The following is an 18,029-nucleotide window of genomic DNA, read 5'->3' on the forward strand; positions in this document are numbered from 1 at the left end:
TTGCTTAAACAGCACTTTCCAGACAGTGAAATGTATGACCTGTTGACCTGCAAAGGTATATATGCATACGACTATTACTGTTCTGGCGCACGCTTAAGTGAGGAGAAACTACCTCCAATTGAAGCCTTTTACAATTCACTGACCAACAGTGAATGCACCGCCACGGAGTAGGAGTTTGCCAATAAGGTGTGGTCCAAGGGGGGTTGTAAAAATGGGTGGGATTATTGTAGAATGTACTTTGCAAGTGATGCTCTAAATCTGTTGGATATACTCTGTAAGAAAACAGACCAGATCTATTGAGAGTTAGGGTTAGATATAGGCTAATATTTTTCCACACCCCATTTAGTGATGGATTTAATTTATAAAATTAGCTGGGAGGAAATAGGCCTAATCACCTATGTAGATCAGCACCTTTTTGTAGAGCGTTCATTGAGGGGTGGGTACGTTTTTCATGGGGACCGCGTCTTATCAACCGATCCGAGCGGACAAAGCACCGGTGAGAAGTCAAATGCAGTGTTGTTGGACATGAACTCATTGTACCCCTCGGCAATGTCTCACTACTCTTTGCCGTGTGGGAACTATCAATGGCTTGAGAATCCTTGTGAGTTCCTTGAAATTACCACCGTCGAGGACAGTGGGCCACAAGGATGGTTCTTTGAAGTTGATGGTCACATTCCGCTGGCGCTTCACGACTCAGTCAAAGATTTTGTCTTTCCCTGTATCAATCGGCCCGTGAGCAGGGACTCTCTGAGCCCATACAATCGTTCATTGGTTGAGGATATGGGGATGCATTTGACTCCCTCTAAACAGAACCTGATTGCTGATTTGGACCCTAAAGAGAATATCGTTGTTCACCATGTGCTTTTGCACAGGATGGTGAGCAACAGTTTCAAGATCACTAAAATACACCAGGTCCAGCAGTTCAATCAGCGACCCTATTTGAAAATGTTTATTGACACCTTTTTCGATAAACGCTCGAAGGCAAATTCAAAGGTGGAGACGGAAATGTATAAGCTTATCCTAAATTCAGCGTTTGGCAAAATGTGTGAAAGCATTCGTAATAGATCTCGCTGTGATGTCATGAATGAGTCTCTTAAGAGTGCGCGAAGTATTGCCAACCCCAATTTTACATCGTTCACGAGCATAGAGACTGGCATGGTTCGTCTACACAGGCGAAAGCGAAATGTGGTACTGAACAAGAATACTGCAGGTGGCAGTTCAGTACTAGAAATTTCCAAAAAGCTCATGTTGTCGTTCTTTTACAATGTGTGCAAGGTGCAATGGCCATGGGAGGGGGAGGTTCAAGTTTACTATGGGGATACAGATTCTCTGCTGTTAAAGGTAAATGGGACCGAAGATTTATTGGCTGATTTAGAAAATGGGGTGCACATCAGCTCGTGGATGGATTTCACCAACTGGAATCCATCCCTCTACCCCAAGTTGGTGAAACGTCAAGCCCCCACCCAAATATTAAAATTAAAATCAAAGATAGGGAGTGATTTAATATCCAGAGGGGTAGTCCTGGGTCCTAAAGTTTATTGTGTGAAAACACATCGTGGGGACCAAAAGAAGGCATTTAAAGGGGTGCCTACATACTTTTTAAAAGAGCGATTTCAACATGAGTGTGTACAGAGACTGTGTAGAAAGTAACCTAGTACCTAGAGCCCAAGTGCCTACAATTCGATCTATACAGTATAGAAATTATAATGTGAGAGTGGAGAAGAATGCAATCTCATGTATATCCGACAAGGTCTATGTGCTCGAGAATGGTGTGACTGTCCTACCCAATGGCCACTATCTTATTTCAGATCCAGTTGAATGCATTGACTATCGCAATCAACATGGTCTAGATAAACTAACTTACTCTGACTCACTACCAACCGAACCTGTTTATAAATTCACTAATCCCAATCTCACTAACTTAACCCATCAACTAACCCGCAGTGACGACAACTATTGTTTCACCCCCGCCTCTCCCGGGGGGTGGGGGGGTCCCTTCCCGCGGCCACCCAGGGGGGGGGGGTCCCACCCGCGACCGGCTGGCCTCCGGCCCCATGGTCCTCCGGGGGGGAGATCTCACCTTTAAATTCACCGTAATCAAGTTCAACTGTGCTACTAGCAATTTCCAAGTGTGTGTATTTTGTTGTACAAAAAGTGTTGTATTGAAAAGTGTTTGTTGTTTTTTTTGTACAGAAAAGTGTTTAAAGACAAAAAGTGTTATCATTGTTCATGTTGAAAAAATAGAGTTTTCATGTTGACCATGAAATTTTGTCATGTTGAAAAAGTGTTAATGTTGTTGTATAAAAAAGTGTTGTACAGAAAAGTGTTGATGTACAAAAAGTGCTGTAGATGGACAAAAGTGTTTAAAGACAAAAAAGTGTTATCATTGTTCATGTTGAACAAATAGAGTTTTCATGTTGACCATGAAATTTTGTCACGTTGAATAAGTGTTCATATTGCTGTAATAAATGTTGCCATGAAATATTGTTTTTGTTCTTGAATAGATAGATCTATGGGAATATTACTACCTACTCATGGGACACATATGGTTTACAGTTAGTCATAATCCGACTGTTGTCCGCAGCATGTATCAATTTAAAACACCCTTCAGATCGTTTCTGTGTGGGCCCTCAATGTCGGGGAAAACAACACTTTTAGCTAGAATAATTCAAAATTGCGATAAAAAGTTTTTGGAAAAGCCGAAAAAATCTATTATTGCTATAGTATTTGGCAAGAATTTTATAATCAAATAAAAGCTATTGCCACAACCATACCAATACAATTCATGCGAGGACTTGATATTTTCAATAGCATTTAATCGAACTCGTGGCTGATTATTGATTATTTAACTGAATCCATTGAACAGTTCTCACAGGAAATGCTGCAATTGTTCACTGTCCGATCTCATCATGAACATATTTCCATAGCCCTAGTTTTTTACCCAATCTGTTTCATCAGAGCAAATGTATGCGAACCCTTGCTTTGAATTGCACTATCTATATTATCTATCGAGTTGTTCGTGATTCTAGCTCACTCATAACTCTCAATAAACAGATATACCCTGGTGCCCCTAAATTTCTGTTGTCAGCGTACACTCAGGCGACTAGCAAGCCCTACGGTTACATTTTGTTGGATCTTAATCAGAGCACGCCCGAGGACCTACGTGTAGTCACCGACATTTTCGACAATGAAATTACAGTATATCTTCCGGTGAACAGTAGAAAAGGCTATTAGTTGACGTTATGAAATTGAAGAAACTACAATAACAACTGAATTTATTTTCCCTTTTAAGCAATAGAAAACCATAATCTAAAACTAAACTAAACTAACTAAAACTCTAAACTAAACACTAATCTAAAACTAAAATAAAAACAAACTAAGCTACTAAATTAAAACTCTAACTAAAACTCTTTAGAAAACTTTAACTAAACTAAAACTATAATATAAACTAAACTAAAAATAAACTAAAACTAAAACTAAAAATCTAGACTAAACTAAAACTAAACTAACTAAAACTAAACCAGAAATAAATTATAATCTCTAAACTACTAAACTATAACTCTAACTAAAACTAAACAATAATCTAAAACTTAACTAAAACTAAACTAAAACTCCAAACTAAAACTAAACACTAATCTAAAACTAAAATTAAAACAAACTCAACTACTAAATTAAAACTCTAACTAAAACTCATATTTAAAACGAAAACTATTAACTAAAAAAAAACTAAAATTAAACAAAAAATAAAAGTAAAAATATAGAATAAACTAAAACTAAACTAACTAAAAATAAACTAGAAATAAATTCTAATCCCTAAACTACTAAAGTATACATCTAACTAAAAAAAAAAAATAATATAAAAAAAAAAAAAAAAAAATAAAAATATAAAAAAAAAATAAAAAATAAAATAAAAATAAAATAAACTAAAACTATAAATAAAAATAAAAAATAATATAAAACTAAAATAAACTAAAACTATAAACTAAAACTAAACACTAATCTAAAACTAAACTAAAACTGAACTAATCTACTAAATTAAAACTCTAACTAAAACTCTTTAGCAAACTGTAGCTAAACTAAAACTATAATATAAACTAAACTAAAAGTAAACTAAAACTAAAACTAAAAATCTAAACTAAAAGTAAACTAAACTAACTAAAACTCTAAACTAAAAATAAACACTAATCTAAAACTAAAATAAACTATAAATCTAACTAAAACTAAACACTAATCTAAAACTAAACTAAAACTCTAAACTAAAACTAAACACTAATCTAAAACTAAACTAAAACTGAACTAAGCTACTAAATTAAAACTCTAGCTAAAACTCTTTATCAAACTGTAGCTAAAATAAAACTCTAATCTAAACTAAACTAAAAGTAAACTAAAACTAAAACTAAAAATCTAGACTAAAATAAAAATAAACTAAATAAAACTCTAAACTAAAACTAAACAATAATCTAAAACTAAACTAAAACCAAACTAAGCTACTAAATTAAAACTCTAACTAAAACTCATATGTAAAACGAAAACTGTTAACTAAAAAAAACTAAAAGAAAACTAAAACTAAAACTAAAACTCTAGACTAAACTAAAACTAAACTAAACTAACTAAAACTCTAAACTAAAACTAAACACTAATATAAAACTAAACTAAAACCATACTAAGCTAATAAATTAAAACTCTAACTAAAAATAAACACTAATATAAAACTAAACTAAAAATCTAGACTAAACTAAAAATAAACTAACTAAAACTAAAATAGAAATAAATTCTAATCTCTAAACTACTAAACTATAACTCTAACTAAAACTAAACACTAATCTAAAACTAAAATAAAACTAAACTAAAACTCCAAACTAAAACTAAACACTAATATAAAACTAAAATTAAACCAAACTAAGCTACTAAATTAAAACTCTAACTAAAACTCATATGTAAAACGAAAACTCTTAACTAAAAAACTAAAAGTAAACTAAAACTCAAACTAAAAATCTAGACTAAACTAAAACTGAACTAACTAAAACTAAACTAGAAATAAATTCTAATCCCTAAACTACTAAATTATAACTCTAACTAAAACTAAACACTAATCTAAAACTAAACTAAACTAACTAAAACTCTAAACTAAAACTAAACAATAATTTAAAACTAAAATAAACTAAAACTAACTAAAACTAAAAACTAATCTAAAACTAAACTAAACTAACTAAAACTCTAAACTAAAACTAAACACTAATCTAAAACTAAACTAAAACCGAACTAAGCTACTAAATTAAAACTCTAACTAAAACTCTTTAGCAAACTGTAGCTAAACTAAAACTCTAATCTAAACTGAAATAAAATTAAACTAAAACTAAAACTAAAAATCTAAACTAAAAGTAAACTAAACTAACTAAAACTCTAAACTAAAACTAAACACTAATCTAAAACTAAACTAAACTCTAACTCTAACTAAAACTAAACACTAATCTAAAACTAAACTAAAACTCTAAACTAAAACTAAACACTAATCTAAAACTAAACTAAAACCAAACTAAGCTACTAAATTAAAAATCTAACTAAAACTCTTTAGCAAACTGTAGCTAAACTAAAACTCTAATCTAAACTAAACTAAAAGTAAACTAAAACTAAAACTAAAAATCTAGACTAAACTAAAACTAAACTAACTAAAACTAAAGTAGAAATAAATTCTAATCTCTAAACTACTAAACTATAACTCTAACTAAAACTAAACACTAATCTAAAACTAAACTAAACTAACTAAAACTCTAAACTAAAACTAAATACTAATCTAAAACTAAACTAAAACCGAACTAAGCTACTAAATTAAAACTCTAACTAAAACTCTTTAGCAAACTGTAGCTAAACTAAAACTCTAATCTAAACTAAACTAAAAGTAAACTAATACTAAAACTAAAAATCTAGAATAAAATAAAAATAAAATAAAATAACTAAAACTATAAACTAAAACTAAACACTAATTTAAAACTAAACTAAACTATAACTCTAACTAAAACTAAACACTAATCTAAAACTAAACTAAACTAACTAAAACTCTAAACTAAAACTAAACACTAATCTAAAACTAAACTAAAACCAAACTAAGATACTAAATTAAAACTCTAACTAAAACTCTTTAGCAAACTGTACCTAACCTAACCTAACCAAACTAAACTAAAAGTAAACTAAAACTAAAACTAAAAATCTAGACTAAACTAAAACTAAACTAACTAAAACTAAAGTAAAACTAGAAATAATTTCTAATCTCTAAACTACTAAACTATAACTCTAACTAAAACTAAACACTAATCTAAAACTAAACTAAAACTAAACTAAAACTCCAAACTAAAACTAAACAATAATATAAAACTAAAATTAAACCAAACTAAGATACTAAATTAAAACTCTAACTAAAACTCATATTTAAAACTAAAACTATTAAATAAAAAAAACTAAAATTAAAATAAAACTAAAAATAAAAATATATACTAAACCAAAACTATACTAAATAAAACTAAACTAGAAATAAATTATAATCCCTAAACTACTAAACTATAACTATAACTAAAACTAAACACTAATCTAAAACTAAACTAAACTTACTAAAACTCTAAACTAAAACTAAACACTAATCTAAAACTAAACTAAATTATAATCTAACTAAAACTAAACACTAATCTAATACTAATCTAAACTAACTAAAACTTTAAACTAAAACTAAAAACTAATCTAAAACTAAACTAAAACCGAACTAAGATACTAATTTAAAACTCTAACTAAAACTCTTTAGCAAACTCTAGATAAACTAAAACTCTAATCTAAACTAAACTAAAAGTAAACTAAAACTAAAACTAAAAATCTAAACTAAAAGTAAACTAAACTAAATAAAACTCTAAACTAAAACTAAACACTAATCTAAAACTAAACTAAACTATAACTCTAACTAAATTTCTAATCTATGAATCTAATTTAAAACATCAAACTCTAAACTAAAACTAAACACTAATCTAAAACTAAACTAAAACCGAACTAAGCTACTAATTTAAAACTCTAACTAAAACTCTTTAGCAAACTCTAGCTAAACTAAAACTCTAATCTAAACTAAACTAAAAGTAAACTAAAACTAAAACTATAAATCTAGACTAAACTAAAACTAAACTAATTAAAACTCTAACTAAAACTAAACACTAATCTAAAACTAAACTAAAAATCTAGACTAAACTAAAACTAAACTAACTAAAACTAAACTAGAAATAAATTCTAATCCATAAACTACTAAACTATAACTCTAACTAAAACTAAACACTAATCTAAAACTAAACTAAAACCAAACTAAGCTACTAAATTAAAACTCTAACTAAAACTCATATTTAAAACGAAAACTCTTAACTAAAAAAAACTAAAATTAAACTAAAACTAAAACTAAAAATCTAGACTAAACTAAAACTAAACTAACTAAAACTAAACTAGAAATAAATTCTAATCTCTAAACTACTAAACTATAACTCTATCTAAAACTAAACACTAATCTAAAACTAAACTAAAACTAAACTAAAACTCTTTAGCAAACTGTAGCTAAACTAAAACTCTAATCTAAACTAAACTAAAAGTAAACTAAAACTAAAAATCTAGACTAAACTAAAACTAAACTAACTAAAACTAAACTAAAAATAAATTCTAATCTCTAAACTAATAAACTATAACTCTAACTAAAACTAAACACTAATCTAAAACTAAACTAAAACTAAACAAAATATAAATTATAACACTAAACTAAACATTAAACTAAAACTAAACTAAAATCTAAACTAAACCAAACTGAAACTAAACTAAATAAAGGTAATAAAAAAAAAACTTAAAATAGACTAAAAATCTAAACTAAATAGGTAATAAAATAATAAACTAAAAATCTAAACTAACCCAATCTGCAATCCTCTTTTTCTAATATTTCCGCCCCCCCCCACTGATTGACTTAGAAGGAGATGTAAGCAAGCCCTCTGATTGGCTGAGAAGGAGGATGTATCCGACTCGCTGATTGGTTGAGAAGGAAACACGTGATCTAACTGTTTCCGGGAAAGTCATAACATTTGGCTCGAGAGCAACAACAACAAATACTATTTCTGGACACCATGACATTCACGAACGATTACGCAATCAATTTCTCGGAAATTCACTTCCCCCTCGAGTCCTAGATCAATAACATTGTTACCGTTAGAATGCAATGCGCAGGTGCAACCGTCGCTCCGGAGTTATTACACATAGAAACATCAAATAAATTGACCTAGGAAAAAAGAGGTCATTGACCAATTATGCAATCTTTCTGCCTAGGGTTTCCATGCCCATATTTGGAGCATAAACCACGTGGGGATTGTGGGAGTTTTAAAAAAAGTGTCCGGATCGGGATTCGAAGGGGTATTGTAATCGTTGGACCTTCTGACCCCTTTCTACTTCTATCATCCTTCATCCACCCAACGTGCCCTAGCCACCTCAACCTTTCTTTCATTATAGCCCTAGAGAGCGGTATTGAACCCCATTTTTCGTAAAGCGTATTGCTTGAATTACGGTCAGTCAGCCAGGTACCCAGAACAATCTTTAAGCAATTTCTCTGGAAAACATCTGAAATATCTTCATTTGCTTTTCGGAGCGCCCTTGCTTTAGAGCCTTATTTGACCACTGTCATCACTGTAACTTGCAATATTCTAATGTTGGTTTGCAGACTTTTCTTCCTATTCTTCCAAACTTTTTTTTAACTCTGAAAAACACCCTGAGCCTTGGCTATTCTACTTTTAGTATCTTCACTGCTCCCATCATCTTTATTAATAATAATACCACGGTAAGTGAAGCTGCCTACTTGATCAATGTTTTCATTACCCAACGTAACATTTTCATCCTCACTTATTCCTATCCTTAGTGACTTAGTCCTCTTAACATCAATTTTCAAACCCATTCTAGCACCCTGAACTCGCAAAATTTCTATAAGTTTATTCATTTTGCTCACACTTGCATCTAGGATGCTTAAATCGTAACATAATTTAAGTTCAGGAGACTTTTTCCTCCCCATTTGATTTGGTGGTCTCCCATTGTTTTTCCAGTGCTCCTTAAGACAAAGTCCCTCAAAATAATCCATATAAAGGAGGATAGAACAGAACCCTGCTTAACTCCTGATTTAATGCAAAACCAGCTGCTAACCTTTGTTTGTATTTTTAGACTATAAACAGGTATTTTCTAAAGAAAGAAAAGCGCAAACAAGATCTGTGGGATGAAAAACTTTTTTTCTAGCAATGCCTCCAGATTGAAAGATTGATAGGCATTTGGCTTGGACAACAAAATTCTCAGTTTAAATTTCGGCAAACGGAATTAGGAATAAGAGTAGGGAGCCAGGTATTACCGCCGAGGGTACCGTGTGCTACCATCTATAATCGAGTCTAACGGGACAGGGTCAATAACATCTTTTTCAAGGTCAATCAAGGGATGTTTCTCTGCCTATTGACTCTGGGACGAAGTTTGCAGATGCACACTGAATACTAATGGGGCAATGTATTGATCCGGTAACAGAAACAGGATCACGTGTCTCTTTCTAGGCCAATTAGGGGATGTTTCTAAATGTATTGATCTGCTAACGGGACAGAATCACGTGTCTATTTCTAGGTCAATCAGAGAGTTACGAAAGGTTTCCCTTGCTTCACAATTCGCCCTTGAAATTTTATTTATAATGGACATGCGTTGAGGTTAAATTATCATACAGTCTCAAGGCATCATGGAGAGTAAATCTGGTATTATTGATTTGGAAGCTTTAGCTACATCGATTTATAATGTGAGTTCTGTTTAGTAATTTTTTTTAGGTTTTTCCAAATAAAATCTTTTTTGTAGTCCCCCTTCTGTATATTCAAATTCAGGGTATACCCCCCCCCCACCAATACAAAAAACTATCCACTATACATTGTTTATAGTCGTTAGAAAGCGTAAAATACGCTCTTTTTTTACCATTTAAACCCCCCACTTTTAACGATTTTAATTCTTTCATTGGAAATAATTCCCGTTTTCGATAAATTTATACAATTTTCAATACTTTCTGTATTCTAGCAAAAGTGACAACTTACAACCGTCAAATCTTAGATACTGATCCCCTTTTCACATTAAGCCACTTTAGACTTAAAGATTTAAATAGGAGTAATTATTGGCACCCGTCAAGTGCGCATCCGGCATGCTAATTCTCATGAATTAGGATAAAAAGATTTCGCTGAAAAAGTTATTTTTTTCCAGTCAAATTAACGATATATGTTAGAGGCACTAGAACTTCCGATTTCCAATTGAATGAGTCTCCTGTGAAGTTTATATCACGACCCCATCCATATAAAGTGCCCCTGATAAAAATAAAGAAATAAATAAATAATAAAACATTGGAGCCTTATGGCCTTTGTATACAGGGGTTTTGTTTTTTGAACTCTGGAATTGAAAGAATGAATTAATCAGACATTGCTAATCTAAGTGTGAAAATATAATCAACAAATACCCTAACACAAAATATGTCGATAAATAAATAGATCGATGCTTTTTTTTGTATTTTTAGACCATAAACAGGTATTTTCACAAGAAAGAAAAAGCGCAAACAATATCTGTGGGATGAAAAACTTTTTTTCTAGCAATGCCTCCAGATTGAAAGATTGATAGGCATTTGGCTTGAACAACAAAATTCTCAGTTTAAATTTTTCTAAAATTTTTCAGCAGTAAATATTCTTAGGTTTTTTCAAATAAAATCTTTTTTGTAGTCCCCTTTCTGTATATTCAAATTCAGTGTATACCCCCCCCCCCCCCAATACAAAAAAATCTCCACTATACGATGTTTATAGTCATTAGAAAGCATAAAATACGCTCTTTTTTACCATTTAAACCCCCCAGTATTTATGACTTTAATTCTTTCATTGAAAATAATTCTCGTTTTCGATAAATTTATACAATTTTCAATACTTTCTGTATTCTAGCAAAAGTGAAAACTTACAACCGTCAACTCTTAGATACTGATCCCCTTTTGACATTAAGCCGCTTTAGACTTAAAGATTTAAATAGGAGTAATTATTGGCACCCGTCAAGTGCACATCCGGCATGCTAATTCTCATGAATTAGGATAGCAAAGGTTTCGCTGAAAAAGATACTTTTTTCCAGTCAAATTAGCGATATATCTTTCTACAGTAAATCTTATGAATTACAAGGGGGGGGGGGGGTAGCTGTGGCTTATGATAAAGATTTTCATATGGAAAATTTATTTTCCATTTTGAGTACTCAGTGTTTATATGTATGAGCGGGGGGGGGAGGTAGGAGGGGACTGTGCCTGAGTTAAAGCCTCGTTTCTAACAACTTCGTTGTAAGGTGAAACAAACTGTTTCTTCCCGTGAACTGTAAGGGGATGGATTCATTGCGTAGACATGTGCACTCTTTTGACAAGGAAAATAATGTAGCCTTTCCTATGTATAACTCTGAAGTTTAGTGTTTTGTTAGCTTTTAATTATACTAGATTTTGACTGCTATATTTATGGCTGCCTATTTTGAGATCTAGATTTTAAATCATTGGCCTGGATTTGATACACCTTTGGCCCTAAAGAATAATGCTATTTTTTTTAACTTTAAACACACCTTAGCTCTTTTTTGCTTTAAATTATATGTTGTTTTATTTTCTAAATGGTAAAAAATAGGATTTGTATGCTTTGCGGGCTTATTTCCGACATGGAGTGTATTTCATTTTTCTCTAAATAGTATAAATAGGAACTACTAACTGCAGCAGTATATTTCTCACAAATTTTACTTTTTGCTTTGCTGAAAAGGGAGGGGAAGGGTCTTCTTTGGGACAATGGCAGATGCTTTCTAGACAACATTATGCCTTGCAATAAATTGTGTAGAAGGGGGTACTAATTTTCTTCTCGAACAGGGAGTCGTTATTTTATACTAAATTTTTTCTTCTTTTTAAGGACAATTATGAGAAATGCCCGCCTCTTCCTGAAAAGAGAGAAAGGGGTAATGACGCTTCTCCTATGCAACAACTGGAGAAGGCAGGCCTATCCAGAGCCACCCACATCCATTCCAGACCATTGCTACCTGCCCAAGTCCAATCTGATCAGACACCAATACAGCCTAGCAGAAAGTTAAAGAGGGAGTGGATGAGTGCTAACACGATGGTGAACCCCGCTGGCTCATCTGTGCAAGCCAGTGACATTGATGCCCCGGCTGTATATCCCACTGACACTGCTGGCCCACTTGCACAAGAGCATGACTTCACCACCCTGTCCATCCCCCATCATGCTTTGCCAGATCCATTCGGTACTCAAATGCAGCCAGAATTTGGAAATGTAAGTTTAAATTTTATTTCTTCCTAAAGATTTTTTCTCCCAAAGGAAATATACTGCTCTCATTTGAATCATATCAAGTGCATGCATTCAGCCTGCTGAATTAGGTTAGCGAAGCTAAAAAAGGCACTATATCCCGGTCATAGTTTCCCATCGTAAGTAGCAAAATCTTTTGCGGTATAAACTGCTTTATTAATGAATGCTTAATCTTACTTCTACAAATATCATAAAAACAACTTTCAATCAGAATGAGTTGTGTATCAAGTCCAAGTGTTTTGACCTGAAAGGGATGAGGTCGAGCCATTTCAAACCAAGTAAAGACACCGGTTTTTTTCATAGCATATAAAGAGTATTAATATGACATTTTTGGGGAGTTGTTTGGAAAAAATTAAAACCTATTATGTCATGTTTTAGATTGTAAATATCTTATATTAAGGTGGAAATTGTAACTTTCAGGATATATAGAGTAGTTAGAGTAGTAAATTAACCAAATGCTACTATGTGTGTACTACTACTACTACTACTAAGCGTGTTTTTAAGCAAATGTAAATAATAATCCAATTTTAAAGATAGGATGATTTAAACACTTTGAAAATAAGCAATTTTCTTTTATAGATTACATTAGTTCCATATTCTTTGTCTCTCCTCTAATCAGTTGAAGAAAAAGAAGAAGAAGAAGAGCCAATTGATGCATCTATTGATTTTCTTGTCTTTCAGGACAATGAACTGTCACCTATTAACGAATGGCATGGTATTCTTCATTATATTGAAATACCTTGTGTTAATGATAATTTTCTAAGTAATTATTTTTATTTTGATAGTAGCACAGTTGAGCAAGGTAATGTAGCTAGTTCAGAGGGGGACTTGCCATTGCTAAGTCAAAATGCTTTGCAAATTTTATGTGATTTTGTCAATGAATTAACTGAGAATCCTTCCCCCTCAGATTACATGAACATAGTTCCTATTCAAACAAATGAAATGACTTCGATAAATTCTCACAGCCCTATTGTTGAACACAGTGGGGAAGGGGGTGGAGGGGCATAATATACAAGAGGGGGTGGGCTACAATACACAATTTACAATACAACCAGAATTCTATCTATCAAATTCGGTAATAAATACAAAAGTCGTCTGTACTGCAACCTTTGGGGATCCCTTTAATTTGCTTATGGGGGGGAATTTTATATTTGACCCTATAGACATTGTCCATGTAAATTTAGAAAAATTCGTGCACTGTTAGAAAACCAGATTCAGCTGTGGGGGTGAGGGGGTGGTGGTGGCAGGGACTCTATTAAGGTTTCAATTGTTTTAAAGATATTTTATTTAAATTAGGACAAAAGCGAGTTGTATAACCATAATGTACACAATGAGTTGCTAATGGTCTATCCTCATTTTGAAAATTTTGAAATAGTTTTTATGCAGTGGATAGACCACATTAATACGCATCTCGAAAATTATAATGATAATGGTAGTGGTTCCGTAGTTTTATTTATTGAAAATTTGAGCGTTAATATTTGTATATTTATAAAAGATTCTATTTTAAGAGGGGGGCATAGGGATGCGGTTACAGTTTTAAAATATCATGTAGATTTAAAGGGTTGTCAATGCATTCAACGAATCTATTTTGAAACAGGTCAAAAATGTTTCATGTACGCTTTCCTCATATCAGCTTTCGAACCATTGAAAGATGACGCCTCAAAGAAAAATTTAGAATACTGGGCTGTACAGTGGAAGGAAGGCTCTGATTTTCCCCCTGTAGATTTCTCTTGTTTAGAGGAAAATTTCCCGTCACGCAATGGTCAATTAACATTTTTAAAATGGCCAATGCCCATTGGAATATTAGCGTCACTGTGGTTCAGTATGAAACTGAATTTGAGGATGGAGCACGTTCTAATAAAAAGGGGTTGTTGTGCCCAGTAAGGGGCCCGTCAATTGAATTGGTGAAGCACTGGGTTTGGTTGTTGTACACACCACCTAGTGAACCCAATGCAATTGGCTATTTTAACCCAATTACAGGTATCAGTAGAATTCTGGGGGAGGGTAAAAAGGGGCGGGGGGTCTTCATTTCTACTGTCCAACATGCCTTTCCCCATTTCATAGTGATTTAAAGTTACACAATCATATGAAGCATTGCAGATGGTATGGCTACAAATCAGTGGAAACAGTTTTGGCTGACAGGGCTATTTTAGGATTTAAAAATTTTCAAAATACCATCCATCAAAACAATAAGATCTCTTTGGATTGTGAAGCTAGGCTACTGGATGTGAACGATCCTTGATTTCCGAATCGAATAAAAGAACACCAAGCTTGTGGAGTTTCCTATGCCCACGCACAAAGAGAAAACTCTAACACAATGCAGCTGTTAGAAATAGTCAAGACGTTGGATGAAAACGAGAGTATAATCAAGGCATTAACTAAATTAATTGTCATCGCAAATGGAGCTATTTTCCGTTTGAGAAATACACATTACCCAATGTTGTTGTCTGCAGAGGATCGTCTAGCGATTAAAAATCAAAAACTATGCTGGGTTTGTAAGGGGGATTTTGAAGAGGGGACGTAGGGGAAAGGGACTAGGGGGAAAAGAGGGGGGAGGAGAAAGTGAGGGACCTTGATCACTTGTGATAGGAAATATCGTCAGGGGGTAGTAATTTTCGTGGTGTAGCACATCAATCGTGCAATGTGAATGTGAGCCAGCAGTTTTCTATACCGGTTTTCATTCACAATTCAAATTATGATTTAAAATTTATTTTACCGGCTTTGGCACGTATGCAGAGGGAGGGAGGGGAGTAGATAGTCCATGGGTAAACAATTCATTTACCTACAATATTATCCCCAAATCAGCTGAGAAGCTGGTGCTTCTCGAGTTGAAATGGCAGGTAGTGAATAACAAGCAAATGTGCTGGAATAAAATCCGGTTTTTAGACCGTTTTTAGTTTCTTCCCCAAGGCTTTGAGTCAATTGATTCAAATGCAGAAAAGCGACAATTTTGATAGTTTTCCTCTGCTTAAACAGCGCTTTTCAGACAGTGAAATGTATGACCTACTGACCTGTAAAGGCGTATATGCATATGACTATTACTGTTCTGGCACTCGGTTAAGTGTGGTGAATTTACCTCCCATTGAAGCTTTCTATAATTCACTCACCAATAGTGAATGCACAACCGAGGAATATGAATTTGCCGAGAGGGTTTGGGATAATGGTAATTGTAAAAATGGGTGGGATTACTGTAGACTGTACTTGCCCAGTGACGTTTTAACTCTTTTAGATATTGTCTGTAAGAACACAGACCAAAATTATTCAGAGTTTGGATTAGATATAGGTTATTATTTTTCCACACCACATTTGGTGATGGACTTGATTCTAAAAATTAGTAGGGAGGAAATAGAGTTGATCACTGATGTGCATCATCACCTTTTTGAAGAAAGATCGACGAGGGGGGGGTATGTTTTTCGTGGGGATCGTGTTTTAACAACAGATCCAAGTGGAGAAGACACTGGTGTAAAGTCAAATATAGTTTTCCTTGACATGAACTCATTGTACCCCTTGGCAATGTCCCACTACTCTTTGCTGTGTGGAAACTATAAATGGCTTGAGAATCCTTGTGAGATCCCCGACATTCACACCGTCGAGGACAATGGGCTGCAAGGATGGTTCTTTGAAATTGACGTGCACATACCATTGGAACTTCACGATTCTATCAAGGATTTTGTATTCCCTTGTGTCAATCGACCAGTGACCAAGGAATCGCTGAGCCCATACAATTGGTCTTTGGTCGATGATATGGGCATGCAATAGACCCCCTCCAAGCAGAAACTGATTGCAGATCTAGACCCTAAACAGAATATCGTTGTTCACCATGTGCTTTTGCGATGGATGGTGAACAATGGTTTTAAGATCACAAAAATGCATTGGGCCCAGCAATTCAGTCAGAAAGCCTATTTGAAGACGTTTATCGACACCTTTGTCGTTAAACACTCTCAGGCTAAAATTAAAGTTGAAAAGGAAATGTACAAGCTGATTTTAAATTCTGCATTTGGCAAAATGTGTGAAAGGGTACAAAAAAGATCCCGTTGTGACATCATAACCTACCCCCAAGAATGTGCACAAATTATAGCAGACCCCAATTTTACAACATTCACGAGCATAGAGTTGAACATGGTTCTTCTACACAGGAAAAAGAGAAATGTTGTGCTGAATAAGAATATAGCGGGGGGTAGTTCAGTACTGGAAATTTCCAAAAACCTTATGTTGTCGTTTTTTTACAATGTGTGCAAGTTACAATGGCCTAGGGAGGGGGAGGTTAGAGTTTATTATGGGGATACAGATTCTCTGCTGTTAAAAGTTAAAACCGGGGATTTATTAAATTATTTGGAAAAAGGGTTGTACATCAACTCACGGATGGATTTCACAAACTGGAATGCGTCCCTCTACCCCGAGTTGGTGAAACGTCAAGCTCCCAATCAGCTTCCAATATTAAAATCAGAGACGGGGAGTGATTTAATATCCAATGGGATGTTCCCCGGTCCTAAAGTTTATTGTGTAGAAACCCACGACAAAGATGTATAGCTAGCGTGTAAAGGGGTGCCTACACATTTAGTAAAAAATAATTTCAACATGAGTTTCTACAGAACCTGTGTATATAGTTGCCTAGTGCCAAGAGCACAAGTGCTAGCAATTTGCTCTCTGCAGTATAGAAACTATACTGTTAGAGTTGAAAAGAATGCCATGTCTTGTATATCTGACAAGGTCTTTGTGCTCCAGAATGGTGTAAATATACTCCCCGACGGCCACTATCAAAAAACAGACCGGGTTGAATGTGTAGACTATCGCAACAAACTTGGTCTGGATAAATTAACCTAACCTAACCCAACCTAACTTAACCTGATGGTGAAACGTCAAACTCCCAATCAGCTTCCAATATTAAAATCAGAGACGGGAAGTGATTTAATATCCAATGGGATGTTCCCCGGTCCTAAAGTTTATTTTGTAGAGACCCACGACAAAGATGTATATCTAGCGTGTAAATGGGGGGCCTACACATTTTGTAAAAAATTATTTCAACATTAGTGTCTACAGAAACTGTGTAAATAGTTGTCTAGTGCCAAGAGCACAAGTGCTAGCAGTTTGCTCTCTGCAGTATAAAAACTATACTGTTAGAGTTGAAAAGAATGCCATGTCTTGTATATCTGACAAGGTCTTTGTGCTCCAGAATGGTGTAAATATACTCCCCGACGGCCACTATCGAAAAACAGACCGGGTTGAATGTGTAGACTATCGCAACCAATTTGGTCTGGATAGATTAACCTAACCTAACCCGACCTAACTTAACCTGATAAATTAACTTAAATGCTCAAATAGTACAACCTAACCTAACCTGCAGCAGCAGCGGCTATTAAATTAACTGTTTCTTTTTCCACAGCGACCCCGGGGGTGGGGGGGGGGGTGTTGGTCCCATCCGCTTCTCATCTTTTTAAATTCTTAGTCTAGTAATTTGTTCAACAGTGCTATTGCTATTATACGTGCTATATTTAAAGTTTTTTTATGTCAATAAGTATAAAATGTTGTTCTTCGGGCTATTGTTGTACAAATAGTGTGTGATGTTGCTATTACTGCTGTATTTTCAGTTGTACAAAATATGATGTCAATAAGTGAAAAATGTTGTTCTTCATGCTATTGTTGTACAAATAG

The 18,029-nt window shown here is 33.8% G+C and overlaps 1 protein-coding gene across 1 annotated transcript in view; it reads left to right on the plus strand.

The window, feature by feature from the left end:
- Positions 1 to 17,649, plus strand: part of LOC148946766 (solute carrier family 2, facilitated glucose transporter member 1-like) — a 113,300-nt gene extending 95,651 nt beyond the window's left edge. The window contains exons 9-10 of the mRNA XM_089096420.1: positions 11,967 to 12,344; positions 17,551 to 17,649. Coding sequence (XP_088952546.1) covers positions 11,967 to 12,344; positions 17,551 to 17,649 — 477 coding nt within the window. The remainder of the gene's footprint in view (positions 1 to 11,966; positions 12,345 to 17,550) is intronic.
- Positions 17,650 to 18,029: the final 380 nt, after the last annotated feature.

The sequence above is a fragment of the Artemia sp. Qi Xiang Cuo genome, chromosome 11 (genome assembly GCF_049724085.1).
Source record: "Artemia sp. Qi Xiang Cuo chromosome 11, ASM4972408v1, whole genome shotgun sequence".
Taxonomy (NCBI): Eukaryota; Metazoa; Arthropoda; class Branchiopoda; order Anostraca; family Artemiidae; genus Artemia; species Artemia sp. Qi Xiang Cuo.